Here is a 26,638-nt window from a genome sequence, read left to right on the forward strand (position 1 = left end):
TAAGGTTATGGAAATTTTTAATTTTTTAATATTTTTTTCCCGGAACGTTAAAAAATCTAAATTTCATTGAAAATGGGTGGTCACTATTAATTTTTGCCATTTTGTGATATTCTGAAATTTTTGTTTTTTAAAAAGTTTAAAAAACTTTTACGATCAAATTTCATATTTGTTGCCAACATATACCATTGTTTTAATTTTCCGTAATTTTCCTTGATTTTTTATAGAATTGTTCAATTTTCAAGCATTTTCTGTGAAAACGCTTAATCAATCAACTTATCGTCATTTAACGGTTAATCATCCACATAATAGACAAATTAACCGATCGACCATCGATCAAAGCCACATGCAATCCCGAAATCGACCAAGAACTTAGCCAACGAAAAGTGATCCTAAATAATCCTTAAACAAGTCCGACTAATTACCTAATTATACTAACTAGGGTTTAGAGAGTTGCTTACTTGGTTCAAGGACAATAAAAATCGGCCGATAGAATGTGGCGGTCCCGGCGCAAGCGTGAGCTCAAATGGTGACTAGTCGGCCGGGTGCTCGGCCACGCACGGAGAACGACGGTGGAGCTCTGCGGCGGCGAGCGTCGGGGCGGCGACGGTGTCGGTGGTGGCAACGGCGTGGGGGCGGCGACGGCGTCGCGCGACGGGCGACCGGCACACAGCCTCGGCGCGGCCCGGGAGGCGGGTGGCAGGGGTCGGCGGCGGCACGGCGCGCCGACGGCGGCAGCGGTGCGCGGCAAAGGACGACGGCGTTAGGCGCGGCCGGGCCGGCCCGTGGCGGGCGGGCGACGGCAGCGGCGCCGCACTGGGCATAGGCACGACCGGGGCGGGCGACGGGCCGGCGGGGTGGCGGCGAGGGGGGACGGCGACGAGGCGGGCGAGGCGTGGCGAGGCGGGGGGCGGCGGCGGGGCGAGGGCACGCGGGGGGCACGGGTGGGGGGCTGGGCAGGGGCACGGCGACGGGGGCCGGGCGCCGTGACGGCGGGGGCGCGACGACGCGATATGGCGACGGCCGTGCGGCGACAGCGGGGAATGCGCAGATCGGGCGGGGGCGGGCGGGGGAAGGGGGAGGGGTAATAACATGTAAATTTGCGACGGAATGCTGACGTTCGTCGCAAATTTGCGACAGACTTGCTCGGTCCGTCGCAAATTTGCGACCGACTTGCTCGGTCCGTCGCAAATTTGCGACGGACGCTCACGTCTGTCACAAATTTTCCACCGACAAAAATTCGCGACGGAAAAATTAATCCGTCGCAAATTTGCGACGGATTAATTTTTCCGTCGCAAATTTGAACGGCAAAATTTCCCTCGCAAATTTGCGACGGACTAAGCTGTCCGTCGCAAATTTGCGACGGACAACCACAGTCCGTCGCAAATTTTGCGACGACTCAATTGTTCGTCGCAAAATTTGCGACGGACAGCTTAGTCCGTCGCAAATTTGCGACCGATTAATTTTCCCGTCGCAAATTTGCGACGGATTAATTTTTCCGTCGCAAATTTAAACGGCAAAATTTTGACGGTAAATTTGCGATGGACAGATTAGTCCGTCGCAAAATCATAGTCCGTCGCAAATTTACAATGGATTTTTTTTACGCCGAAAATTTCGAGCGGTAAAAATCTTATCGCAAAATCAACTTTCCGTCGCAAATTTGCAACGGACTTTCTATATCGGTCGCAAATTTTGCGATCGACAAAAAATTTCCAGCAGAAATAAAAATTCGTCGCAAATTTGCGACGTAAAAAAAATTCCGTTGCAAATTTGCGACGGATTAAATTATCCGTATACAATTTCGAACGGTACAAATTCTCTCGCAAGATTTGCGACGGACAGCTTGAGTCCGGCGCAAATATGCACATACTACATGAACGTTGTAAATTTGTGAATTTTTTTTTTCGGTCAAAAATTTAGCATCTCATTTATTTGGGTCCTAAATTTGCTACATCTTTTTTTCAATCCAAAATTTAGGCATCTCAAATGTTGCAATAGAAATTAGAATATCGGAAATGTTAGGGTACGTTAATAATATTAGACTTGTCGGCATTTAGGGACAAAATTTCGGACGATCAATTAAAATAAAAAGAATAATTGACAATAACAATAATAAAAAAGCACAATAACAATAATAACAAGAACAATAATGATAACAACCAAAATAGCACCTGTAGCATTAATAATTACACATCTGTAGTGTTTTGTGACAAAAATTTTAATCTTCGTCTTCGTCTTCGTCCTCGTCCTCGTCCTCATCCTCGTCCTCGTCCTCGTCTTCATCATCTGTCTGAAAATCAGATTCTGAACATTCTTGTACATTTAACTCGCAAATTTCAGTTGGCTCCACATTTATCATTGCTCCTCACGGATCTCGTAAAGTTGGTATGTTATATTCCTCAATTTCAACCGTGTTAGACACTTCCTCCTGTTGGTAGGCTCTATCCTTCCAGTGTTCCTCGATTTTCCTCCGTGCTTTGATTTTACATACATCCCACTAATCAGCTTTGTCATGTTTCAAACTAGGATATGATGCATAACATACTTGAATTGCTTGTTGTGCCAAGACAAATGGTTCATACTTCATATACATTTTCTTGTGATTTATTTCAACCAAATTGAACTTCGTATGCACCTTCATTCCTTTGACGGGGTCGAACCACGTGCACTTAAATAACACAACCCGCATCATTAATGGTCCAGGGTACTCTATTTCTATGATTTCATCCAACAAGCCATAAAAATCATCTTTCGAACTGTCACCATTGGATGACCGAACAGAGACACCACTATTTATTGTGGATTTTCCCATTCCATATTCTTGAGTATGAAAATTATATCCATTTATGAAATATGCTGGCCAACTTCGAACTCTTAACTGTGGACCCCATGACAGATAATGTAGCAATCCTTACCCTCCAATTTCATCATAATTACTGTGAACCTAAGGTTACACATGCAAAGTTAATAATATATATTTAACTAAATGATGTATATAATTTTAATAACTTGGTTTTGATCCATAGGCAACTTACATATGTCTTGAACCATGCTGCAAATTGTTCATCGCACAAACGGTCAAACTCATTTGGTTGTAGTCCAAACATTGAAGTTTGGAAAATCCTAATATTAAAAACCATATCATTATTAGCAAATATTTGACACGCAAAACATATATTTACAAATTCACACTTACTTGAAGTATGGCTCGACTTCTGGACAGTTCAGTAAAATATAAGTATGGGCTGCATGAAGTTCTTCACCCGATAAGTAACGAACCGACATGCGCCGCTTGGTCGACCCGATAATTGAAAATAGAGAATCTGTGCAATTGGGATCAATGGGGCCCTCATCATTTTTGCCTGCTCTCCGCCTCTTGCATTGAACGTGCGGCTCAAAATAGTATGATGCAAATGTCGTCACTTCTTCCACAATATATGCATTACAAATTGAAGCTTCAACATGTGCCTTATTCTTCACTTTTTTCTTCAAATGATATAAGAATCTAGTTGAAATAGAAAGAAGCTTATCGGGACATATTATATGATAAACTCATTTGAACTGTATTTTAAAGAAAACATTACATCTCAAATGGATACATCCATCGAAATTGGACGGGACCTGCAACTTTGGCCTCATAAGGCAAGTGAACTAAGAGATGCTCCATCGAATCAAAAGACGCTGGAGGAAATATCCTTTCTAAGTTGCAAAGAATAATTGGAATATCTCTCTCTAGTTTTTCCATGTGCGATACTTTTAACACCGTCGAGCAAATATCATGGAGGAAATTGCTTAATTCGTAATGGCGCCCCATACAAAGTTCGGTAAAACTTCCTTCAAAGCTATTGGAATTAGTCTTTCCATCGGGATGTGACAATCATGACTCTTCAAACTCGTCAACTTGCATTCCTTTAAATCAACACATCTCCCGAGGTTCGAAGCATATCCATCGGAAACCGCAGATTTCAACCATTGACAAACAACTCGCCTCGCTCCTTATCCAATGTATAAACCGCTCGGTTTTGGTCTCCGTGCTTGCATCCACAGCTAGTATTGGCCGATCGCAAATATCTCTCATATCTTTTCTTGCGTTCAAGTTGTCTTTCGTTTTTCCGGCGACATCCATCACGTATTTATGACATTGTCGAAAACATTCTTTTCTATGTGCATGACGTCAAGATTATGATGAATAAGATGGGCCTTCCAATATGGTAGATCCCAAAATATCTGCGTTTTGTCCACTTATGTGTACTTCCGTACTCAAAAGTCGTGCCGTGCGGGTTTTCAACAACGGTTGGAAAGTCCCGCACACGCTCCCAAATTTGATCGCCAATCCAACCTCAATGGTGGACGCGTTCTTTCAGTCCTATTCTTGCTGAACTCTTTCTTATTCCTTCTGAAAGGATGACTTGGCGGTAAAAATTGTCTATGACAGTCAAAATAGCTAGGCTTCTTTCCATGTTTTAATCTAAATGACTTTGTCCTCTCTAAACATATCGGACATCCTAAGATCTAATTGTACTCCATCCAGATAACATTCCGTAAGTGGAAAGTCATTTATCGTCCAAAGAAGGGCAGCCTTCATAACAAATGTTTGATCGGTAGAAACGTCATACGTAGGGACACCTTCAACCCATAGCCGTTGTAACTCCTCAATCAATGGTTGCATATAAACATCTATCAACTTTTTTGGATTTTGCGGCCCCGTCACGATCAATGTCAAAAACATATAAAGTGTCTTCATGCACATACCAGGTGGAAGATTGTACAGGCGTTAAGATAACCGGCCAAAGATGAATAACTTTTTCCGTTCTCCCAAATGGAGCAAATCCATCGGCACAGACTTAACCCGATGTTCCGAGGCTCCATTGCAAACTCGGGTATGTTCTATCAAAATGTTGCCATGCCTCTACATCCGAAGGATGACACATTAGACCCTCTTCTGTTTCATGATTTGCATGCCAAGTCATGTGTTCAAGATGGCTTTAGACGCATAAAGCCTTTGCAAACGGGGATTAAGGGCGAGATAAAACATTTGCTTGCATGGTTTACGCTTCGATTACGACCCGGCCTCCTGTTAATCTTGTACCTAGGTTGGCTGAGAATTTGCAAGATTCTGCATTTTCATCATCTCTCCAATATATCATACAACCCCTACTACATACATCAATCCTTACAACCGGAAGACCTAAGTTATCCACTAGCTTTTTCATATCATAAAAATCACTTGGCATGTTGTTATCACGAGGCAATGATTCCCGCATTACTTCAACAAAGAGTTGAAGCAATCCGCACACATTATGCTCGCCTTGATATTTAATAGTCGGGTTGTCACCGATAACTTAGTGTGGTCCTCACAACCTGTCCATAGAGGTTCATCTGCTGCTTTCAAGACATCCTTAACCGATTAGATTGAAAAGTTTCATTATACACATTCTCCTCAAAATCCGTTACTCCTATATCTTCCAATTGTGAAGCATGACTAGTACCCACTTGTTCACGTGTAGGAGTAAAACTAGTACTTGCATGATTTGCTTCGTGACAAAATTATAACTAGTGCATCAATCACCATCCTCTCGTATGGGTTCAATTGCTCATAATAGCCACATTCTTCCCTAACTGAAAATTGGTCACTTCTTCCATATCCTTCATCGATATAAATGGTTCACCATGGGAAGTCCAATTATAATAGTTCGGAATAAACCCAAATCTAATAAGGTGTTCTCTAACTTGATCACACACAAGAAATTTACCATTACCGCACTTTTTACACGGACACCTTAACTTATTTCCATCCATAAACTCATATTTACTACTAACAAAGTCTAAAAATAGTTCCAACCCAAGATTTAAACTCATCTCGTCAATCCTTGACGTCCAGGTAAGTTCTTATTATACATCCAAGCCTTTTCTCTTTGCATTGTGTCTATATTAAAATAAAAAATTTTGGTAAAATATTTAAAATATCATATCTATTGTTTTTAATTAAAGCCATAAAATTTTGGAAATTATAATTTTTGTTATTCACGCAACAATTAATATCAAATTGCAAAAATAGAAAAAACTACAATGTAAAGAACACTTACCAGGTGCTATTTGACTGAAATATTTATAGGAGAAAGTGATCAATTTGATGAGAATTGCAACGTCTACTTGGATTGCGAGACCTTCAATTAGGCACATACCCAAAAAAGAATAATCACTTAAGAATCATTTTTTAATAATTTTTAATGTGCGATGGAAACGGAATGTATCCGTCGCAAATTTGCGACGAATACTCAACTCCGTCGCAAATTTTGCGTCGGAATTTTCATTTATTCGTCGGAAATTTGCGACGGAATAAGGTTTCCGTCGCAAATTTGCGACGGATACTACGTGCCGTCGCAAATTTGCGACGGATACTCAAATCCGTCGCAAATTTTGCGACGGAATTTTCATTTATTCGTCGCAAATTTGCGACGGAATCGTATCCGTCGCAAATTTGCGACGGCACATAGTATCCGTCGCAAATTTGCAACAGAATTTTCATTTATTCGTCGCAAATTTGCGTCGGAAACTATTTCCGTCGCAAACGGCGTGGCCGTTCGGCCACATCCAAAGGCCGGCGAGGTGTCGCGGTCATTAAACCGGTGATGCGAGATACAAAAAAATAAACATAAACATATATTAAAAAACGGAAATTACAATGCAACGACGAATAGTCACGAAGCTAGCTATGACACTTACCGGTACAAAAGCTTCACCGAGATTAATATGTGCGTGCGCGGATTTTGCTGATTTCAGACAAACGAAAGAGGGAGAAAACGAGAGAGAGCGAGAGAGAGCGAGAGAGAGAGATAGGGTTGGAATATCACGGGCCGATAAACTACGAATTTGCGACGGACGTAGTTTTCGTCGCAAATTTGCGACGGACGTACAATGCCGTCGCAAATTTGCGGCGATTTTACGACGGTTTTATTTTCCGTCGGCAATTTGCGACAAACGTTTTCCGTCGCAAATTGCGACGGAAAAAAATCCGTCGCAAATTTGCGACGGCAAAACGCTGCCGCAAATTTCCGTCGCAAATTTCGTGTTTTTTGTAGTGGGTGGTCTCTGATCCCAGAAATGCGTGAGGATTCGGTTTGCTGTTCTTTGCTAGGTTTGATCTTCTTGATCTTCCTGACCTTCAGAACCAGTCAAGAACGACCCGGGTTTGAGAGCGACGGTCTAGTTTAAACTGTTTTTACCTGCTTGTTGACTCTCTTTTCTCTGTATCGCTGTTCTAGTAGTGTCTTTCTTATGGTGTTCAACTTTAAGGTGAAAAGTGCAGATTCCTTCCCATGTAAGGAATTGAAATCAGAGGGTGCAGAATGAAGGCGACGAAGAAGTCGGAGATTCGATTTATTTTATTTGGTTTTATGATGTGATACTTTGATGTGGTATCACTAATTCCATATGTATTTATCCTTTTGAAGGTGTAAATATCATTCATATCTTGAATCCGAATCAACAATGCAAGGAACCATGGACAGTATTGCCCAACAAAAACTTACGGTCACAAGCTTGAATTCACGGAACTTTGACACACGATTAGCCATAATTTTTTATGACAATAATTTATTTGTTGTGTCCGTTATTTCGAGCTAGTAAATTCCATCATTTCATCGTCTCCCTCTTCTTATCTCATCTTACACGAATCGCATACTTTTATTGAGTTGAGAATTCCGCAAGGATTTCTTCCTTGTCCTTTTTAACACCGACAGTGAGTGCGGCGTACCGGAAGCTTTTCAAGCGCTCTATTCGCGTGCGATTGTCCTCCGGTCTCTCGTGCGATGTAACTACCGAAACACACAAGTCGATTACTTTCTAACCAAATGATTCATTATGGAAGAACGGAGATCTTCGACCCTCTCGATGCTTCTAGTCATGGATATGTCTATTAGTCATTTACTCATAAACACTCTTAAACAATGACTAGAATTGACGAGACACCGTCGGGTGGATGTGGTTAGGTGACGGTTGAAGCAATTTTTCCAAAGTCAAAGTAGTGAAAGAGTGTGAAACAAGGCGTTTTCCGAGCACCGGCCAGTTGTTGCCAACTGCCAAGTGGCGAAATCCTAGGTCAAAAAGGATCTTTCTGGTTGTATTCCCATGCACAGAATCTAAACCATCATCGTATGAGATTGGGCCACATTGATTCATGGCCCTTTGGATTTCATGGGCTTTTTAAGACAAAGCTTGATTTGATTTTGATGTCATTTCTTTTATTTGCTCTCAATTTCATTCCTGACCTAGATGATGAAGAGTCACATTCTTACATAGGGAAGGAAATTGTGTCTATCCTAAAAAAAAAATGTGAACGGTAGTAGCATCTAACGGGTGGTTCGAGTCGAGTCAAAATGGTCCAGCCCAAATTAACTCATTTAACTCATTTTTATTCAACGCAATTTTGGGGACCCTTACTGGGCCCGACTCTGGCTCATCCAATACTCGACCCAACCTGCGCTCCAATTCCTAACAATTTTTCTCCTATGAATTATTACGTACGAAGAATGGGTGACTCAATGAATTGGTTCATCGAGTTGGTGGGGCAGCTCAAGCGCTCGGGTCGAGTAGTGGAGTAGGACTTCATGTGGTGCATGAACAATGTGGAGAAGTGGGTGAGCGTCGTGCTAACGGACAAGAACACCCATGTGGACGAGTTTAGGGGTCAGGTTATAGACGGGGGGTGAAGGTAGTGGATCTTGCTATGGTGCCGAACAATGCCCCCGTTAAAATTAATTAAATAATTAATGAGAAATCAAGTTATGATCAGTGAGGTTTGGGAAAGCCCATGCAAAGCGTAAGTACCACCTTGCAAGAGGGTTATCCGTGCCCGCTTAACAATCCCTCGAGTTCACCCCTGAAGAATCGCGACAATCCGTTTTAATCCATATTGACTTATTTATATTCGTACTAACTCGTATTCGACCTGATCCATTGAAACCCATACTTGTACAATTAAAAATGAGGAACGCATCCGTGGAGCCCGCTATCACTATATATCAAACGAACAAGCCATGGACGCCTCAATTCTTTTTCTGTGGTGAGGTTACCTGTCTAATCAGATACTAAGAATCCACGTGAGACCTTTTTTTTTTGCACTTCTCTCTCTCTCTCTCTCTAACCTGCACCTAAAGAAAGCTGGCAAGCACAGACCAAAACCTAGCCCATATTCTGTACTTTGGTTGGTGACAACACCCTTTATTCCCGTGTGAAGGAGCAGATGAGGATGATCTTGTCTAGGGGCCACCAGGGAGATTCTGAAAAACCCTCTTAACGATGAATGGGCACAGTTCAAGGGTCCCTTGACCCCGGGCCAAAGGGTCCTTATCGGCAAACGGGGATGGTCGTGTTTATTAGACGAGGAGCAGCTTGACCACTATGCGCATGGGACAGAAGATCCAGGAACCTCAAGCAGGTGCTAACTTCCACATTGTCGCTGAACGGGTCGAGTTCAAGAACGTGTCAAAGATTACCTTGTAATAAATGTGGACCGTCCAGCATTTTATTTACCTTTAATTTGTAGACCGACTTCCGACTGCTAGTTTGCTGTTGTGAAATCCGCCAAAATCTGTCATTCAATTCAATAAACTTTGATATTTTTCTTTTGGTTGCTAACCTTGAGAGCTTCCAAAAACACGTTAATCATGTCCCGTTGTCTCTTTCCTCCTTGGGCCTTCCCTTTGAAAGCAATGCCGACGGAATCAAACATACCCAAAAGACAAGCTTTGTGCATTCCGTCTGCACATTCTCTTCCACGCATCTACTCCCAGAACAACGTACAAACATGTGCAAGAGAACAAGTTTACCTTCACATGCATCAGATTGGTTTATCATAGAGATTATCGTAATCTCATCTTCTTGTCATTTGCCTGGTCTTCATGACATTACATAAGGTTCTTTCCATGAAGCTTATAGCCATTTAGTGTTGCTTTCCCAGCAACTTAGGCAGTTGAACTCCCCGATACGAATTTTGCATTCGGCGTGCTGCAAATTGAAGGAAAATAATGGAGAAGAAGCACTTTGTAGAAGTGGTATTATTGTGTGTCATCTTAGTTTTTGAGGGCCACTGTACTCAAAGAGTACTCTGTACTAGTGTGACTTATGATGGTAGAGCACTGGTCATTAATGGACAGAGGAGGATTTTGCAGTCCGGCTCTATCCATTACCCACGAACCACGCCTGAGGTAGGTCTTCGCTTCGGCTTTTGTTTCTTGAATTACTGATTTGGTAGTGTTAGGTATTGTTCGTTGCATTGCATGATTGTGTGATTTGTGACATGCAAATTTAGGTATGGCCCGAGCTTATTAGGAAAGCCAAGGAAGGGGGGCTAGATGTGATCGAGACTTATGTTTTCTGGAACTATCATGAGCCCGTGAAAGGACAGGTATGAAGTTGGGCATTTTTGCTCACTGCACAATTACTGCGTTCGCGGTTATTTCTTGTGGTACTAGTTGACGGCATTGTCACGGGATACTTATTGTTGATCCATCAACTATACGAACTACGCTCGAAACCAGTGTGTTTACTCATGAGCTGGAGAGTTTCAAACGGTTAAGGCAGATGATTATGACTTTCTCCGCCTTTACCTAAGCAATTGTAGCAAGACTTTTCTCTCCCTATTATCATAAATCAAATTGCTTTTTGTTTGTCTTCTTAATACATCCTTCATTTTCCTTTTTCAGTATTACTTTGAAGGAAGATTTGACCTCGTGCAGTTTGTTAAGGTGGTGCACGAAGCTGGTCTCTTTGTCCATCTGAGAATCGGCCCTTACGTTTGTGCCGAGTGGAATTACGGGTCTGTTCTGCTTAAGCTCCTCTCATCTTTTTCTGGAACATGTGATGGCTTTATCTCATTTAGTTGCTCTTGGTAATAATGCATTATGGATGATCTTGTGACGTTCTTGAATTCTCGAGACAGGGGTTTCCCGATGTGGCTACACTTCATTCCAGGAATTCAATTCCGCACTACCAATACGCCTTTCAAGGTGAATTCATACTTCGACTGTAGTTGAGTTTGCCACAATTAGTACTTAGGATGATCGAGCTTTTCATACTCCTTTGGCTTTCAGTCCTGACCCCTTCTGGTTTAACTGTAAAATACAGACCGAAATGGAGCTTTTTCTTGGCAAAATAGTCGGATTGATGAAGGAGGAGAATCTCTTTGCGTCCCAAGGCGGACCCATCATTCTTGCACAGGTGATCAATGAGTGTACTCTGACTTGTATTCACATACTCATTGAATAAATCATATTGCAACTTCAGGGTTCAGATGAATTCGTCGGACTCTGTTTTGGTGAATCTTTGCTAACTAACCTTCAGTAGTCAACCAGTATGAAAAGACTCTTTCGACAAGGTCAATGCAAGGTTGCTTGTAAAAATCTGCACTAATACTGTGTAACATGACAGAGGAAATCACTAGCGTGTCACGTTCCTTCCAAAATCTATCTTCTCGCTTGCATAAGTTTCTTTCATTCTGCTTTATGCTATGCCCTTTGTGAAGGAGTATCAATAATGCTCGCATGACTGCTATAGCTAAGTGCATTTTCCACCAATAATTTGTGCACTTGATATACTTCACATGCTGCGACAGGTAGAGAATGAATACGGTATTGTCGAAGAGGCGTATGGAATTGGTGGACAATTATATGTCCAATGGGCAGCAGAAACTGCTGTTAACATGAATACGTCCGTACCTTGGGTGATGTGCTCACAAAGGGACGCACCGGATCCAGTTGTAAGCATTCATTTTGTGACATGGTTGTTTACTAGTTACAGCTTACAGATGCTTTCTGGTTCGGAACAACTCAAAGCTCTTCTTTTCATGACAATATATGTTGGTTTTAAGAGTTCATTAATCTTCTTCAATCAGTGCAGATCAACACCTGCAATGGATTTTACTGTGATCAGTTCACTCCGAACTCTCCTTCCAAACCCAAAATGTGGACGGAGAACTATGTCGGATGGTAATTGTTTGCGGCATTACTTTGTTAAACCAGAGGCCCATAGCATAATGAATTTCCGTTTTGAGTAAATTTGTTTCGTCTTTCTTGATCTTTTTGTAGGTTTCTCGCATTCGGCTACCCAATTCCGTATCGACCGGTTGAGGACCTTGCTTTTGCAGTGGCGCGCTTTTTTGAATATGGCGGTACTTTTCAGAACTATTACATGGTGAGCTACTGTATCAGTAAGAGTTGTTCGTTTTTCCTACATTTCAACCCTTGATTTTACGTAGGCAACCTTCACGCGACCGTTCTAAGGGCTGATACTTTGGCAGTATTTCGGAGGAAGCAACTTCGGACGAACTGTTGGTGGGCCTTTGGTTGCAACAAGTTATGATTACGATGCTCCTTTGGACGAGTATGGTGAGGCATTTCGTATTATCATTCACATGTCGTCGACTTACGGTCAAATAATGGAATTTTTGTGACATTTCCTATTGCATCTTGTGGATGCGTATCTTACAAGAGAAACTGAATGCAGGTTTTATCAGGCAGCCGAAGTGGGGGCACCTACGCGACCTACACAAGGCTATAAAAGTATGTGAAGATTATTTGGTCAGTTCTGAGCCGACTCATGTGCAACTTGGCTCTAACTTAGAGGTGAGAATACAATAGCCTGGCTTCAATTTGGCAGGACAGAAAAGATTACAAAGCATGAGGGACGTAACATTAGTTTCATCGACGCAACCAAAGATCAAATGACATAAGGTCCTGCTATTTATCAGTTGTACTGTCAGGAAGCTCTGGTGCATCTTGAAAGATCACTGTATTAACTACAAAGGTTTCTTCAGCATTTTCCAATGACCCAACTTAATGATGCGCGCAAGTCTCGTGTTAGGATCAATGATCCTTAGTTGACTCTTGTCTTAGTAAACTGATCTAAGAAGTTGCTTTTGCATATCCGTTGTGACCTTTGAGCCTAACCAATTTTTTCCATTGCCTCCGAAAAGCCTTTTACCGTCTCAGCCTGAACTCTGAAACACTTTTCTTCAGGCACACGTCTACTACAAGTCTTCAAATGACTGTGCAGCTTTTCTTGCGAATTATGACAACAGTCAAGATGCTACAGTCCAATTTAACGGGAATTCGTACTTCCTTCCTGCTTGGTCTGTGAGCATCCTTCCGGATTGCAAAACCGTCATCTATAACACTGCAAAGGTACAGATACTTTCCCACTTAATGCACATCCAATAGATTATGTTTCAATTGACATTTTATCTCCTGTTTGTATAGTTTCTCAATCTACTGGCCTTTATTTGATGATACAGATTAAGATAAGTTTATGAAACTCGAGACAAAAACAGGCATGATGCTTTGACCAGTCGACTAGTTTAGATTCTAAATCTCGTGTTTCTGTTCACTTACTTATCTGGTTTCCCCATTTTTGGCTGGTTGAAATCCTTTAGCTGACATATCTCCTTGAGCATGATTGTGTCGTTTACAACTGGCAACAATTGCAGGTTGTTTCACAAAGGACTGTTGCCGATAGTGCATTTGCTCATGCAACCACTGCACGTGAGACTTCTATTGCACCATTGTCCTGGAGTTGGTATAAAGAACATGTTGGTATCTGGGGCAACAATTCTTTTACTAGCCCAGGCCTATTGGAGCAAATAAATACGACAAAAGATACTAGCGACTTCCTATGGTACACGACCAGGTAAGGCACTTCATCCACGGATCTTGTATTGATTTTCGCAAACCATCCGATTTAGTTCTAGACCAACCAATTCGATATAAGTCAAGTTTAGGCAATTATAATATGGAGGTAAATTACCAGTTCGAAGGAGCATTTCAACCATCTCCCTAGAGAGTTACATCCTAATCTGTTGTGTCCATAATCATTCAAATTTAACCGACATTCTGTGAATATTTTGTCACTCTGTTGGATTATTGCTGCATTTGCCATCTGATGCTTCTCTGCAATGGTGGCAGTATCTACGTAGATGAGAATGACGCATCAAGTCAAGAGAAAGAAGGTCTTTTGTTACTTTTGAGTTTGGGACATGCAGCTCTCGTTTTCATTAACCAACAAGTTGTCGGTGAGTACTTTTCTCAAAATCATAGTCAGCACTGAATTATTTATGAATTTAGCTGTTCTGTGTTCAAAGTGCATACTTAAACTAAAGGCAGTGATATTCGGCAAAAAGTTGGCGTCTTTACTCAATCTTTTGGCTCAAGGAGCCACCATCTACTTCAGAGTTTAAGACAACGGGGAATTTGTTGAGAATCGGTATTACATGCCTCACCTATTCTTAGATGCTCGAAATTCTTGTTGGGTAAGTGTAAATGCCTAAGAGATTAACTAAACATCAGAGAAATCCTCTTGCCTCGTAGTTTTTCTCCATGAAAACTAATCTGTCTGTCTAGGTGGGAAAAAATTGCAATCTTGATTTTACACTACGATCTTGATCCGATGTGTATTGCTTCTGAGCTTTTGAACTTTTTCTTCTGATGCATGCTTCTAATTAACCTTGCCATCTGTCTGTGTAGCTCCTTAATCGCATCGACTGAGGCATGAAGCTTTCTTGTGTCTAGTAAAACTCTCTCATTGTTCGTCTGGCATGTTGCAGGATTCGGATATGGAAACCACGACAGTGCAAATTTCTCAATGACTCAGAAAATTAATCTTAACCCAGGAAATAATACACTGGATGTGCTGAGTATGATGATTGGTCTACAGGTAAAAGAACCATCTCGAATAAATTCATAATGCATCGAAAATAGACATGCGCAATGTTCTCTATAAAGCTTTACCACAAACTGCTAGCGCTTCAGATGTATTATCAATTTGCAATGGATAAGTGAGGTTTTATGTTCCTTTTAAGGTGTCTCTTCTCTTTATCTTTCACATATTGTTCACCAGAACTTTGGGCCTTGGTTCGACGTTCAAGGAGCGGGACCCTTCTCTGTCATCGTCGATGGACTTGGAAATGGTAAAACCGATCTCTCTTTTGGAGAATGGACCTATCAGGTGAGAGATTGCTCCTCCTAAAACCTTTAGTTTGCATGCTGAGTATGTTCATAAGATTACGCTTTCAATGTTGGATCTATTCTCACGTATTTTCAAGCAGCATATCACGCTCTTCATTAAAAGCATAAACTAACCAGATTTTTTGTTTCCCTGTATTCAGGTGGGACTTGAAGGTGAATATCTTGGATTAGATAAAATAAGCATGGCAAATAGCTCACTATGGACAAAGGGCGAGCTCGTACCAGTTAATCAGAGCTTAATCTGGTATAAGGTCTGTACAATTCACAGTAGCTCAATGTTTTCCAATTCACATAATGATTTACACATTGAGGACAGTTTCAATGAAGATTGGAGCTAGTTTTGTTCAACTCTTACCATTTGTCTTCAGGTGATGTTTTCGGCTCCTCAAGGAACCGGCCCATTAGCGTTGAATCTCGCTAGTATGGGGAAGGGACAAGCGTGGGTGAACGGGCAGAGCGTAGGGCGTTACTGGCCAGCTTATCTCTCGCCGCTGACCGGCTGCACCGACAACTGCGACTACAGAGGAAGTTATGATGCATCCAAATGTCAGAAGGATTGTGGCAAGCCTGCCCAAACAATGTGAGATCATTGACATATTATCTTTTGTTTCACCTGTACATGTTGGTCTGAGGCACGGATGGCTTTTCTCTCTCACCCACTCTGACGGTCGGTTTCATTGTCCCACACTAAGGTATCATGTCCCGCGCTCTTGGATAAATCCAGGAGAGAATCTCCTAGTTCTTCACGAAGAGATCGGAGGAGATCCTTCGAAAGTTTCCGTGCTAACACGCACCGGCCAAGAAATATGCGCAGTGATATCCGAAGCAGATCCTGCTCCGGTTGATTCTTGGAAACCGAATTCAGAGTTCACGCCAAACGGCCCTCTAGTTCAACTCTCCTGTGAAGCTGGGTGGCGCATTACTTCGATCCGCTTCGCTAGCTTCGGGAATCCTCAAGGAAGCTGCGGTGCATTTGCTCCAGGAGCTTGTCACTCTGATGTAGTATCAGTTATAGAGAAGGTAAGTCTGCTTTTCTTATTGCTTCTCTTTTATCAGAACAAGCGAATTGTTATGATTGGAACCGATGGTCGTAAATTGCGATACATTTTTAGGCGTGCTCATGATGTTTTGTCATGCATACACAATATGTACAGATAACATATACATGAGTTGATTGCTGATTTTTGTCGACAGGCTTGTATCGGTCGGGACGCATGCTCGATACCGGTATCGGTAGATACGCTCGGCGACCCATGCCCGCTGGTCCTAAAGAGTTTGGCCGTTGCAGCTCTATGCAGCTAGCGGTTGTAGTTCATATGGATTGAACTTCCTTGCTTGCCTTGTTTCTAGGCTTTCTTCTATTATGGTGTCCAAAGGGCTTTTATCTCGTAAGTAAAAGCAAGAACAAGGCAGTTATTTGGTCTATTTCAGCTGTCTCTGCCATTTGATTGTAAAAGGTACTATGCATTGTGCTTATTCACATAACCAAGCGACCCACTCACGCAACTTAACTAGACAAGACACCACAAGTCCACAATATTATGTGACAAGTACAATCTTCCCGACATGCTTGCTGCTTTCCATGAGCCGGTGGCCCTCCGCTGCTTCGGCTAGAGGAAGATACTTGTAAACCACAGGCTTCACTTTGCCTTGCTCGATTGCTGGCCAAACTTTCGTCTCTACCTCGCTTACGATCGCAGCTTTATTCTCTGTGCTTCTGGTACGCAAGCCCGCCGCTGCATACACAAGTACACAAGTTTACAATGATTCCATAAAAAGATTATTGCCGATATCACCGTTCGACCTGCTCAATTCATAAGCATGAAGTGCCCAAGTTCGTTAAGGTAATGGTTTCTATGGCACTAACTGTATCAGAAGAATCCTCAACCAATCAAAATATCCAATTGCCAACCACATCAAACTTAAGAACCAACAAAATGCATTTTGTGAACCTTGCACAGTGAGGCGTCTGGCGAGAATACTTCTCAGATCCACTTGCGTCACCGCTCCACTCTGAGTGCCGATGATGAATAGCCTCCCATCAATATTCAAGCTATCGAGGTTTCTCTGGAAGTAGGATGCACCAACGCAGTCCAGAATCACATCAACACCTGCCAAAACAAACTTTTGGAAATAAATTTCTTTCACCGACCAACATGCTGTCACATGGTTCATCTATAACTTCTTAAATTATGTGAAATCTGACTTATATGTCTCAACAATCAGAATGACTTGATCCGTGTTTAAAAGAATGATTTCTATGTCAAGACATGGCTTTGCCAAGTTAAAATCTCCTCATAAAGCTTTGACACAGCATCAGTCAACGGCTTGCGATTCAGGTGAAAAGGATTAACTTAACTATACATCTACAGAACTTCCCCTCTAATGAACCAAAGTAACAAGGTGCATATAACACTGTAAAAAGGCATTTTATTGGATCTGTAACAGAGTAAGAATGTAACAAAAAAGCCAACGCGAATAATAAGTTGTGGGAAATGCAGAAAATTAGTGGAGCAAGATTATGTGATAAAAGGCTTAGTAATTGCTCCCTCTTATTTCTGACATAATATGCCAATTCATCTTCAATATGAATAAAGAACACTTAGCCTCCAATCAAGTGATTATGTCTGATGACTCTGATCTATATCAAGAACAAAAAATATGGATGATGCACCTTTTCCTGCAGTTTCTTCTTTCACTCGTGCAACAAAGTCCTCTGCCTTGTAGTTGATGCAAACGTCTGCACCCAGATCCTTGCAAGCAGCTAACTTTTCTTGACTTCCTGTGAATCGAAAGATCAGTACATAAGTTACAGTGTATGAAAGTGCCAAGTCTATAGAAGCCACAATTAGTTTGAAAATACCTGCAGTTACAAATACCCTAGCACCATAATATTTTGCTATCTGAATAGCAAAAGTGCCGATTCCACTAGAGCCACCATGTATCTGTAATTTTCACTAGTATGCTAATGAATGAAAACAATGGTAGAAAATTGGGAAAAATTTAATAGACAAATGAAACTATTAAGTAAATAGAGACGTTACTTTCCATCCCATGAGAAATTTGCATGTTCTCATTAAAAAAAATTACTTGTACTTATGATTCTAGGCTAGACTTCCCAGGCACTACTCCTTCGGATGCTGAAGTGAAGGGCTGCTTAAGTTTTGCTCGTAATAATGTATGTCTATATTGATCCATCTTAGAGAATTGTCAAGAGAAAATAGAGCAACTGAAAAAGTGAAAAAGCTCGGGTACAAAAGCTAATTGCTTCCCAAGGCTAGGCAGCAAATGTGACACACCATTATCTTCACTAAACATTAGTAATCACATGACCACATAAGACATCCACACTCATAGCCTCGAGCTGTTACCAAGAACGTTTCCCCTGCAGAGAGGCGACTCGTCATGAAGACAGTGGACCAAACAGTGCAAGCCCCTTCCGGGAAACTCGCAGCATCCTTAAGCGAAATTCCAGCAGGAACAGGAAGAACTTGCCCTGCTGGAACTGCTACTTTCTCGGCATAACCTCCTCCGGTAAGCAGAGCACAAACCTGCACATCATCAAATTATCACAGTGCCACTTTCGTGTAATCAAGTCAATATTACCTTAAACATCTCAAAAGCCAGCAGTCCTAGCATAACTAAAGGAAGGTAAAATCATCACGCTTCAAGCTTATGAAAGTTCCCACAGAAAATAGCCTCAAAGAAAATTGATTTCCTCAGAAACCTGAAATCCACGAATATCCACCCATTATCTGGGTGGACATTAAGAAGATTTGCTAAATTCTAGGATCCAAAATATATCAAATACAGTTCCCAGCTGCAGTTTCTTGGTGATATTGCAGTTAACATCCCTCAATCAAAGGGTGTCGCACTTTGACCCCAATCTCAAAAGCTTAATGTTTTACTGGAAAAAAGTTTAAATGATCTCCTCAACACCAGAAAACTAGGTACATATCTGCTACTAATTAGCAGCTAAGTCAAAAAATTCTACGAGAAAAGTTTGGTTTCATACATCTAGTTAGTTGGACATGTCCGAAACAGTATTTCGTGCATAATTTTCTTTATAGGTGAAACCATTTCATATTGGGGCGGTAGCCTCTTGGTACCTTCTTGATGATATTTTACTTATTATTAAAAGAAAATTTCTTTTAGCGGGAACAAATATGAGGTACCGTGTTGAAGATTATCAAACGATTGGTTCGCCAGCAGATAGGTCATCCATAGGCCATCCAATCTCAAAACATCTGACTACCTTAAACCATGCAGATTGTTACAGAGGAGTAGTCCGTCAGCATATTTACTGTATCAAGCAAATTTTCCAGGCACACTTCCTCACATGAAAGGTTTACGTCTGGAATGCAAGAAAACATTGCAATGAACTCTAATTTAAACCCAAGTGCATATCCAGAAGCAATGATTCACCGCAAAATTCGCAATTCACGCACTGAAATACACAAGAACGCTAATTACTAGCCCGCAAGATTAAAGATTTAACAGCAGCTTCCCCCAATTACTTCATCCTCGAACTGTGGAACTTCAACCCTTTTCAATCGAACACACAAAAAAAGCAATTGTATTCACAAACAAGTCCTGCTTAGAGCTACACAACAACACCCAAATCACATAGTTCGACCCTTCATGACAAAGAACTACCAAAGAAATCCAACTTTTTCACCCAAGAAATCAACCTGATCCCCCACTTTCCAGCGAGACACGCTCTTCCCGACAGCCTCGACCGTTCCGGAGCATTCGAGGCCCGGGTACTCGCTGGCGCCCTTCGGGGGCGGGTACATGCCCCTCCGCTGGAGGGTGTCGGCCCCGTTCAGCGCGGTGGCGGCGATCTTGACGAGGACGTGGCCGTCCTCCAGCTCCGGGTCCTCCACGTCTTGGAGCCGGAGCACTTCCGGGTCGCCGGGGGTTGTGATCACGACGGCCCTCATCGCCGGTTTCCGCCGAGCTGACCCGCGTTCTCGTCGGCCGGCGGCGGTGCCGAGTGGGAGCGAAGAGGCAAAGGTCGTGTTGAGCGCTCTGTGATGAGTGTGAGGATACAGACACGGGTAAATGACACGAATGTCAAACGGGTAGATGAACTCGTGGCTGTATCGGTCGGCTTGTTGTTGATTTTTGTCAAATGGGTAGATTATCTTTCTTGATTGTTACCCGCTCAGTTGACTTGAGATTCTGTGGTAGACGGCATGTGGCGACTCGCTGACGCCGGGCGAGGGCCGTCCTCGATCTCGGGCGGTGATCTCGCCCACGAGTGAGGGCGACTCGCCGTATTCAAGAGTGGGCGGCGGCTGGCCGAGCGAGTGGTCTCCCTCACCGATCCGGCGAGGGCCGCCTCGCCGGGCGTGGCGAGGGAAGCCTCGCCCGACGCCGTGGTGGCGCCTCGCCCCGCCTGTGCGAGGGCGCCTTCACCTCGCCGGGCGGGCGAGTGGTCCCGCCCGACGCCGGCGAGGGCAGCTCGGCTCGGCCGTCTGGCGAGGGTCGCCGAGACTCACGAGCGGGCAAAACTTTGCTTAAAAAAAAAAAAAACAGTAAAAAATAGAAAAAGGGAAAAAGACTAAAATACCTTAGGCCTACGTATATTGGGGTAAATGTGCCACAAATAAGAAAGTTTGGGTTTTTGGTGTCACAAAAAAGTTTTGTAAATGTGTCATTGCAAGGCAAAGTTTGGGGATTTTGGTGGTTTTTTCCCAAATGGAAAAAAAATCTTTCTTGATTGTTGATTTTTGTCGACAGGCTTGTATCGGTCGGGACGCATGCTCGATACCGGTAACGGTAGATACGCTTGGCAACCCGTGCCCGCAGGTTAGTTTGGCCGTTGCAGCTCTATGCAGCTAACGGTTGTAGTTCATATAGATTGAACTTCCATGCTTGCCTTGTTTCTAGCCTTTCTTCTATTATGTTGTCCAAAGGGCTTTTATCTCGTAAGTAAAAGGAAGAACAAGGCAGTTATCTGGTCTATTTCAGTTGTCTCTGCCATTTGATTATAAAAGGTACTATGCATTGTGCTTATTCACATAACCAAGCGACCCTCTCACGCAACTTAACTAGACAAGACACCACTAGTCCACAATATTATGTGACAAGTACAATCTTCCCGACATGCTTGCTGCTTTCCATGTGCCGGTGGCCCGCCGCTGCTTCGGCTAGAGGAAGATACTCGTAAACCACGGGCTTCACTTTGCCTTGCTCAATTGCCGGCCAAACTTTCTTCTCTACCTCGCTTACGATTGCAGCTTTATTCTCTGTGCTTCTGTTACGCAAGCCCGCCGCTGCATACACAAGTACATGAGCTTACAATGATTTCACAAAAAGAATATTGCCGATATCACCGTTCAACGTGCTCAATTCATAAGCATGAAGTGCCCAAGTTCCTTAAGGTAATGCTGTCTATGGCACTAACTGTATCAGAAGAATCCTAAACCAATTGCCGACCACATCAAACTTAAGAACCAACAAAATGCATTTAGCAAACCTTGCACAGTGAGGCGTCTCGCCAGAAGACCTCTCAGATCAACTTGTGTCATCGCTCCACTCTGAAAGCCGATGATGAATAGCCTCCCGTCAAAATTCAAGCTATCGAGGTTTCTCTGCAAGTAGGATGCACCAACGCAGTCCAGAATCACATCGACACCTACCAAAACGAAGTTTTGGAAATGAATTCCTTTCACAGACCAACATACAGTCAAGTGGTTCTTCTATAACTTCATGGTTTATGTGAAATCTCACTTCTATGTCTCAACAATCAGAATGACTGGATCCGTGTTTAAAATAATTTTTTCTATGTCAAGACATGGCTTTGCCCAGTTAAAATCACCTCATAAAGCTTTGACACAATCAGTCAACCGCTTGCGATTCAGGTGAAAATGATTAACACTATACATCTACAGAACTTCCCCTCCAATGAACCAAAGTAAAAAGGTGCATATAACACTGTAAAAAGGCATTTTATTGGCTCTGTAGCAAAATAAGAATGTAACAAAAAAGCCGACATGAATAATAAGTTGCGGGAAATGCAGAAAGTTAGTGGAGCAAGATTATGTGATAAAAGGCTTAGTAATTTTTCCCTCCTATTTCTGAAATAATATGCCAATTCATCTTTCATATGAATAAAGAACACTTAGCTCCCAATCAAGTGATTATGTCTGATGACTCTGATCGATATCAAGAACAAAAAATATGCATGTTGCACCTTTTCCTGCAGTTTCTTCTTTCACTCGTGCAACAAAGTCCTCTGTCTTGTAGTTGATGCAAACGTCTGCACCCAGATCCTTGCAAGCAGCCAACTTTTCTTCACTTCCTGTGAATCGAAGATCAGTACATAAGTTATAGTGTAAGAAAGTGCCCAAGTCTGTAGCAGCCACAATAAGTTTGAAAATACCTGCAGTTACAAATACCCTAGCACCATAATATTTTGCTATCTGAATAGCAAATGTGCCGATTCCGCTAGAGCCACCATGTATCTGCAATTTTCATTAGTATGCTAATGAATGAAAACAATGGTAGAAAAAATTGGGAATAATTTAATAGCCAAATGAAACTAAGCAAATGGAGACGCTACTTTCCATCCCACGAGAAATTTCCTTCTTCTCATAAAAAAAATTCTACTTGTACTTAAGATTCGAGGCTAGACTTCCCAGGCATTACTGTCAGATGTCCTTCGGACCCTGAAGTTTAGGACCGCTTAAGTTTTGCTCGTAATAATGTATGTCTATATTGATCCATCTTAGACAATTGTCAAGAGAAAATAGAGCAACTGAAAAAGTGAAAAAGCTCGGGTACAAAAGCTAATTGCTTCCCAAGGCTAAGCAGTAAACATGAAACACCATTATCTTCACTAAACATTAGTAATCACATGGCAGCATAAGATATCCACACTCATAGCCTCGAGCTGTTACCAAGAATGTTTCCCCTGCAGAGAGGTGACTCATCATGAAGACAGTGGACCAAACAGTGCAAGCCACTTCCGGGAAACTCGCAGCATCCTTAAGCGAAATTCCAGCAGGAACAGGAAGAACTTGCCCTGCTGGAACTGCTACTTTCTCCGCATAACCTCCTCCGGCAAGCAGAGCACAAACCTGCACATCATCAAATTATCACAGTGCCACTTTCGTGCAATCGTGTCAATATTACCTTAAACATCTCAAAAGCCAGCAGTCCTAGCATAACTAAAGGAAGGTAAAATCATCACGCTTCAAGCATATGAAAGTTCCCACAGAAAGTAGCCTCAAAGAAAATTGATTTCCTTAGTAACCGGAAATCCACGAATATCCACCCATTATCTGGGTGGACATTAAGAAGATTTGCTAAATTCTAGGATCCAAAATATATCAAATACAGTTCCCAGCAGCAGATTCTTGGTGATATTGCAGTTAACATCCCTCAATCAAAGGGTGTCGCACTTTGACCCCAATCTCAAAAGCTTAATGTTTTTACTGGAAAAAAGTTTAAATGATCTCCACAACACCAGAAAACTAGGTACATATCTGCTACTAATTAGCAGCTAAGTCAAAAAATTCTATCAGAAAAGTTTGGTTTCATACATCTAGTTAGTTGGACATGTCCGAAACAGTATTTCGTGCATAATTTTCTATATAGGTGAAGCCATTTCATGTTGGGTCGGTAGTCTCTTGGTACCTTCTTGATGATATTTTAGTTATTATTAAATGAAAATTTCTTTTAGCGGGAACAAATATGAGGTACCGTGTTGAAGATTATCATACGATTGGTTCGCCATCAGATAGGTCATCCATAGGCCATCCAATCTCAAAACACTTGACTACCTTAAACCATGCAGATTGTTACAGAGGAGTAGTCTGTCAGCAAATTTACTGTACCAAGCAAATTTCCCAGGCACACTTCCTCCCATGAATGGTTTACGTCTGGAATGCAAGAAAACATTGCAATGAATTCTACTTAATACCCAAGTGCATATCCAGAAGTAATGATACACCGCAAAATTCGCAATTCACGCACTAAAATACACAAGAACGCTAGTTACTAGCCCGCAAGATTAAAGATTTAACAGCAGCTTCCCTCAATTACTTCATCCTCGAACTGTGGAACTTCAACCCTTTCAATCTAACACACAAAAAAAGTAATTGTATTCACAAACAAGTCCTGCATAGAGCTACACAACACCGCCCAAATCACATAGTTCGACCCTTCATGACAAAGAGCTACCAAAGAAGTCCAACTTTTTCACCCACGAATTCAGCTGAACAGAGCGCAAAAAAGGAGAGTCAAGAAATCAACCTGATCCCCAACTTTCCAGCGAGACACGCTCTTCCCGACAGCCTCGACCGTTCCGGAGCATTCGAGGCCCGGGTACTCGCTGGCGCCCTTCGGGGGCGGGTACATGCCCCGCCGCTGGAGGGTGTCGGCCCTGTTCAGCGCGGTGGCGGCGATCCTGACGAGGACGTGGCCGTCCTCCAGCTCCGGGTCCTCGACCTCTTGGAGCCGGAGCACTTCCGGGTCGCCGGGCGTTGTGATCACGACGGCCCTCATCGCCGGTTTCCGCCGAGCTGACCCGCGTTCTCGTCGGCCGGCGGCGGTGCCGAGAGGGAGGAGCGAAGAGGCAAAGGTCGTGTTGAGCGCGCTGTGATGAGTGTGTGGATACAGACACGGGTAAATGACACGAATGTCAAATTGGTGGATGAACTTTTGGACCCGTACGTAATATGGTCCTTCAATTTTAAATTTGTTAAGTATAATTCCGAACTTTAACTTAACGTGTAATGTCGTCTCTAAATTTTATTCAACATAATCTCTGAAATTTTGATAGATATATAATTTAGTCCCTAAGTTGGACAGCATGGAACATTTTCATACTGTTATGGGATCAAATTGAACATATACCAAAAGTTCAATGACCACGTAAAATAAATTAAAAATTTAGGGATAACATTACACGTTAGACTAAATTTTATAGATCACGTTGAATAAATTTAAAAATTATATTATATATTTTATCAAAATTCAGAGAGGATTTGTATCGTTGTATCAGCAAACAAAAAGGTCTTCTCTACTCGGCGTGTAGCGACCCTACGTGTAAAGATGAGGGAAGAATTTCCATGCTGGGTGGTTCTCAACTAGTTCTTTGATTGCTTATTTTGGCATATTGCTCGGCAAAAATATTCAAGAATCCCTTCAAACATGCTCGATTCTTCAAAGCTCCCCTTAGATTTTGGCATTAGAGCGGATTCTGTTTAAAAATACGTTTAAAGTCAAGATTTTTCTTTTTTACGTTGAAAGTCCTCTTAAGCTCATTACCGGCAAAATGAACGGTCGGCCGGCGAATAATTTTTGGCATTTGAGTCACCTGAACGTTTCCCACGATTACTAGGGGCAAATTTTCTTCAAAATGAAGGGGGTGGATGGTTGTGTTCCGTATGATTATGATGATCAGGGCTTGGATGTTCTTTTAGATGGGCATGACATGTGTTGTGACTTACCTTGTTGCCCTTGATCTTGAGCCAGGTCTCGGCACAGCTCCTGAGCAACAATCGATCAATTGTCCTTGCAAGAACAAACCAGTTCAATGGCGACATGTTTTGTTACTTACCTTGTTGCCCTTGATCATGAGCCAGGTCTTGGCACAGCTCCTGAGCAACAATCGATCAATTGTCCTTGCGAGAACAAACCAATTCGATGGCGACCGTGGGCCTCGACCGCCTCGATTTCCTCCGATCGCTCCGGCAGGGGACGGCCTCGCAATGCTGAAGCAGCGCCGGCCTCTCTTGCATTTCGCTAAAAACTTAAAGAGTCGTAAAGATTTTGAACCATTTTCAGCATATAATTTCAATTGCCACTTAAGAAAAGAAGAGAAATTTATAGAATGCTCGACAGTTATTTTGAATTTAAATTTAAGAAGTAATAAATTCATTGATAACTTAAGAATCATCTTGATCATAATAAATTTTGATTTTAGGCGTCTATAATTATGTGGTCGGTACTATAAATATATGCATAGGTTTTTTTATAGAATTTTTTTCGTAAATTTATGATTAAACTGTCCATTATGTTTGCTTAATAGGCAGTATAGATTTGAACCAATTGTCAATGTTGTAAAAGTTAATTGTCACTTCAGTAATTTGGTATAATAATATCACCTGTTTACGTTGTTAGAATTTCCGAAATCATTTTCATAATCGCGTCCCCTTACTAACTAGACAAAGTTTGTGCCGAGTGATCAATGCTCATTTTTATGTCAACTTTGTTCTTTAGTGAATTTGAGCTTCTTAATTTTCATTTGACAGAAGTTATTTGTAAGTGAATAAACCTAATTGGCTTTTTAATTATATTGTTCGAGGCCTTCTATGAAATATAGTCTCCTTTTTCTTTTCCAAGTAATCCTAATGAACATAATAATTCACTGATTGATATACCTCTAGATATTGACTAACTTAATGGATCCAAGACCTGAAGTTTCCTCATTAAACCAAACTGCACGCAATGTTTGTTAGATCGATGTGCATACATTCTCTTGTTTTGTTCGAAACGCCAAGCAACCCAGTTAGGCAAATCACCACTTAATCTCCTTCCATATATTATACAACAACCTAACTCTTCCCAAATTTTAAAAATTGCAATCCATGGTCCCTCAAGTTGGGCAT

General features: G+C 42.0%; 3 protein-coding genes across 4 annotated transcripts; 1 reads left to right on the forward strand and 2 right to left on the reverse strand.

Annotated features, from left to right (window-relative positions):
- Nucleotides 1-9,568: 9,568 nt before the first annotated feature.
- On the forward strand, nucleotides 9,569-21,044 carry LOC115690861 (beta-galactosidase 8-like). 2 transcript variants are annotated; one of them, XM_056319575.1, is made up of 19 exons: nucleotides 9,569-10,205; nucleotides 10,310-10,405; nucleotides 10,704-10,816; nucleotides 10,940-11,006; nucleotides 11,125-11,217; nucleotides 11,612-11,755; nucleotides 11,896-11,984; nucleotides 12,084-12,189; nucleotides 12,296-12,383; nucleotides 12,502-12,620; nucleotides 13,014-13,178; nucleotides 13,481-13,680; nucleotides 13,956-14,062; nucleotides 14,594-14,703; nucleotides 14,887-14,994; nucleotides 15,155-15,265; nucleotides 15,383-15,594; nucleotides 15,707-16,034; nucleotides 20,760-21,044. In XM_056319575.1, the coding sequence occupies exons 1-19, from the start codon at nucleotides 10,026-10,028 to the stop codon at nucleotides 20,859-20,861; spliced, it is 2,538 nt and encodes an 845-aa protein (XP_056175550.1). In that variant the 5' UTR covers nucleotides 9,569-10,025; the 3' UTR covers nucleotides 20,862-21,044. The 2 variants fall into 2 exon arrangements, with proteins under 2 accessions (XP_056175550.1, XP_056175549.1); XM_056319574.1 differs by lacking the exon at nucleotides 20,760-21,044 and adding an exon at nucleotides 16,209-16,499 and having other exon boundaries at nucleotides 9,570-10,205.
- Nucleotides 16,428-20,091, reverse strand: LOC130140378 (uncharacterized). Its single transcript, XM_056319577.1, has 6 exons — nucleotides 19,706-20,091; nucleotides 18,386-18,565; nucleotides 17,878-17,959; nucleotides 17,689-17,796; nucleotides 16,967-17,125; nucleotides 16,428-16,750 (listed from the first exon to the last, which is right to left on the reverse strand). The coding sequence occupies exons 1-6, from the start codon at nucleotides 19,955-19,957 to the stop codon at nucleotides 16,554-16,556; spliced, it is 978 nt and encodes a 325-aa protein (XP_056175552.1). The 5' UTR covers nucleotides 19,958-20,091; the 3' UTR covers nucleotides 16,428-16,553.
- LOC115668886 (uncharacterized) lies at nucleotides 20,953-24,627 on the reverse strand. Its single transcript, XM_056319576.1, has 6 exons — nucleotides 24,279-24,627; nucleotides 22,922-23,101; nucleotides 22,405-22,486; nucleotides 22,216-22,323; nucleotides 21,499-21,657; nucleotides 20,953-21,295 (listed from the first exon to the last, which is right to left on the reverse strand). The coding sequence occupies exons 1-6, from the start codon at nucleotides 24,528-24,530 to the stop codon at nucleotides 21,099-21,101; spliced, it is 978 nt and encodes a 325-aa protein (XP_056175551.1). The 5' UTR covers nucleotides 24,531-24,627; the 3' UTR covers nucleotides 20,953-21,098.
- Between the last annotated feature and the right edge of the window lie 2,011 nt (nucleotides 24,628-26,638).

The sequence above is a fragment of the Syzygium oleosum genome, unplaced genomic scaffold (genome assembly GCF_021117445.2).
Source record: "Syzygium oleosum isolate NSW1041296 unplaced genomic scaffold, Sole_v2.1 Sole_v2.18, whole genome shotgun sequence".
NCBI lineage: Eukaryota > Viridiplantae > Streptophyta > Magnoliopsida > Myrtales > Myrtaceae > Syzygium > Syzygium oleosum.

What these genes read in the sequence shown, in the direction of transcription:
- LOC115668886 (XM_056319576.1), bottom strand. Translation starts at nt 24,530, where the DNA reads ATGAGGGCCGTCGTGATCACAACGCCCGGCGACCCGGAAGTGCTCCGG. An exon ending in GCTGGAAAGTTGGGGATCAG is followed by an intron (nt 23,102 to 24,278) that starts GTTGATTTCTTG and finishes GATGATGTGCAG; the next exon opens with GTTTGTGCTCTGCTTGCCGG. An exon ending in AGAAGAAACTGCAGGAAAAG is followed by an intron (nt 21,658 to 22,215) that starts GTGCAACATGCA and finishes TCGTTTTGGTAG; the next exon opens with GTGTCGATGTGATTCTGGAC.
- LOC115690861 (XM_056319574.1), top strand. Translation starts at nt 10,026, where the DNA reads ATGGAGAAGAAGCACTTTGTAGAAGTGGTATTATTGTGTGTCATCTTA. An exon ending in ATGAGCCCGTGAAAGGACAG is followed by an intron (nt 10,406 to 10,703) that starts GTATGAAGTTGG and finishes TTCCTTTTTCAG; the next exon opens with TATTACTTTGAAGGAAGATT. An exon ending in CTTTTCAGAACTATTACATG is followed by an intron (nt 12,190 to 12,295) that starts GTGAGCTACTGT and finishes ATACTTTGGCAG; the next exon opens with TATTTCGGAGGAAGCAACTT.
- LOC130140378 (XM_056319577.1), bottom strand. Translation starts at nt 19,957, where the DNA reads ATGAGGGCCGTCGTGATCACAACCCCCGGCGACCCGGAAGTGCTCCGG. An exon ending in GCTGGAAAGTGGGGGATCAG is followed by an intron (nt 18,566 to 19,705) that starts GTTGATTTCTTG and finishes GATGATGTGCAG; the next exon opens with GTTTGTGCTCTGCTTACCGG. An exon ending in CTGCAGGGGAAACGTTCTTG is followed by an intron (nt 17,960 to 18,385) that starts GTAACAGCTCGA and finishes TGAAAATTACAG; the next exon opens with ATACATGGTGGCTCTAGTGG.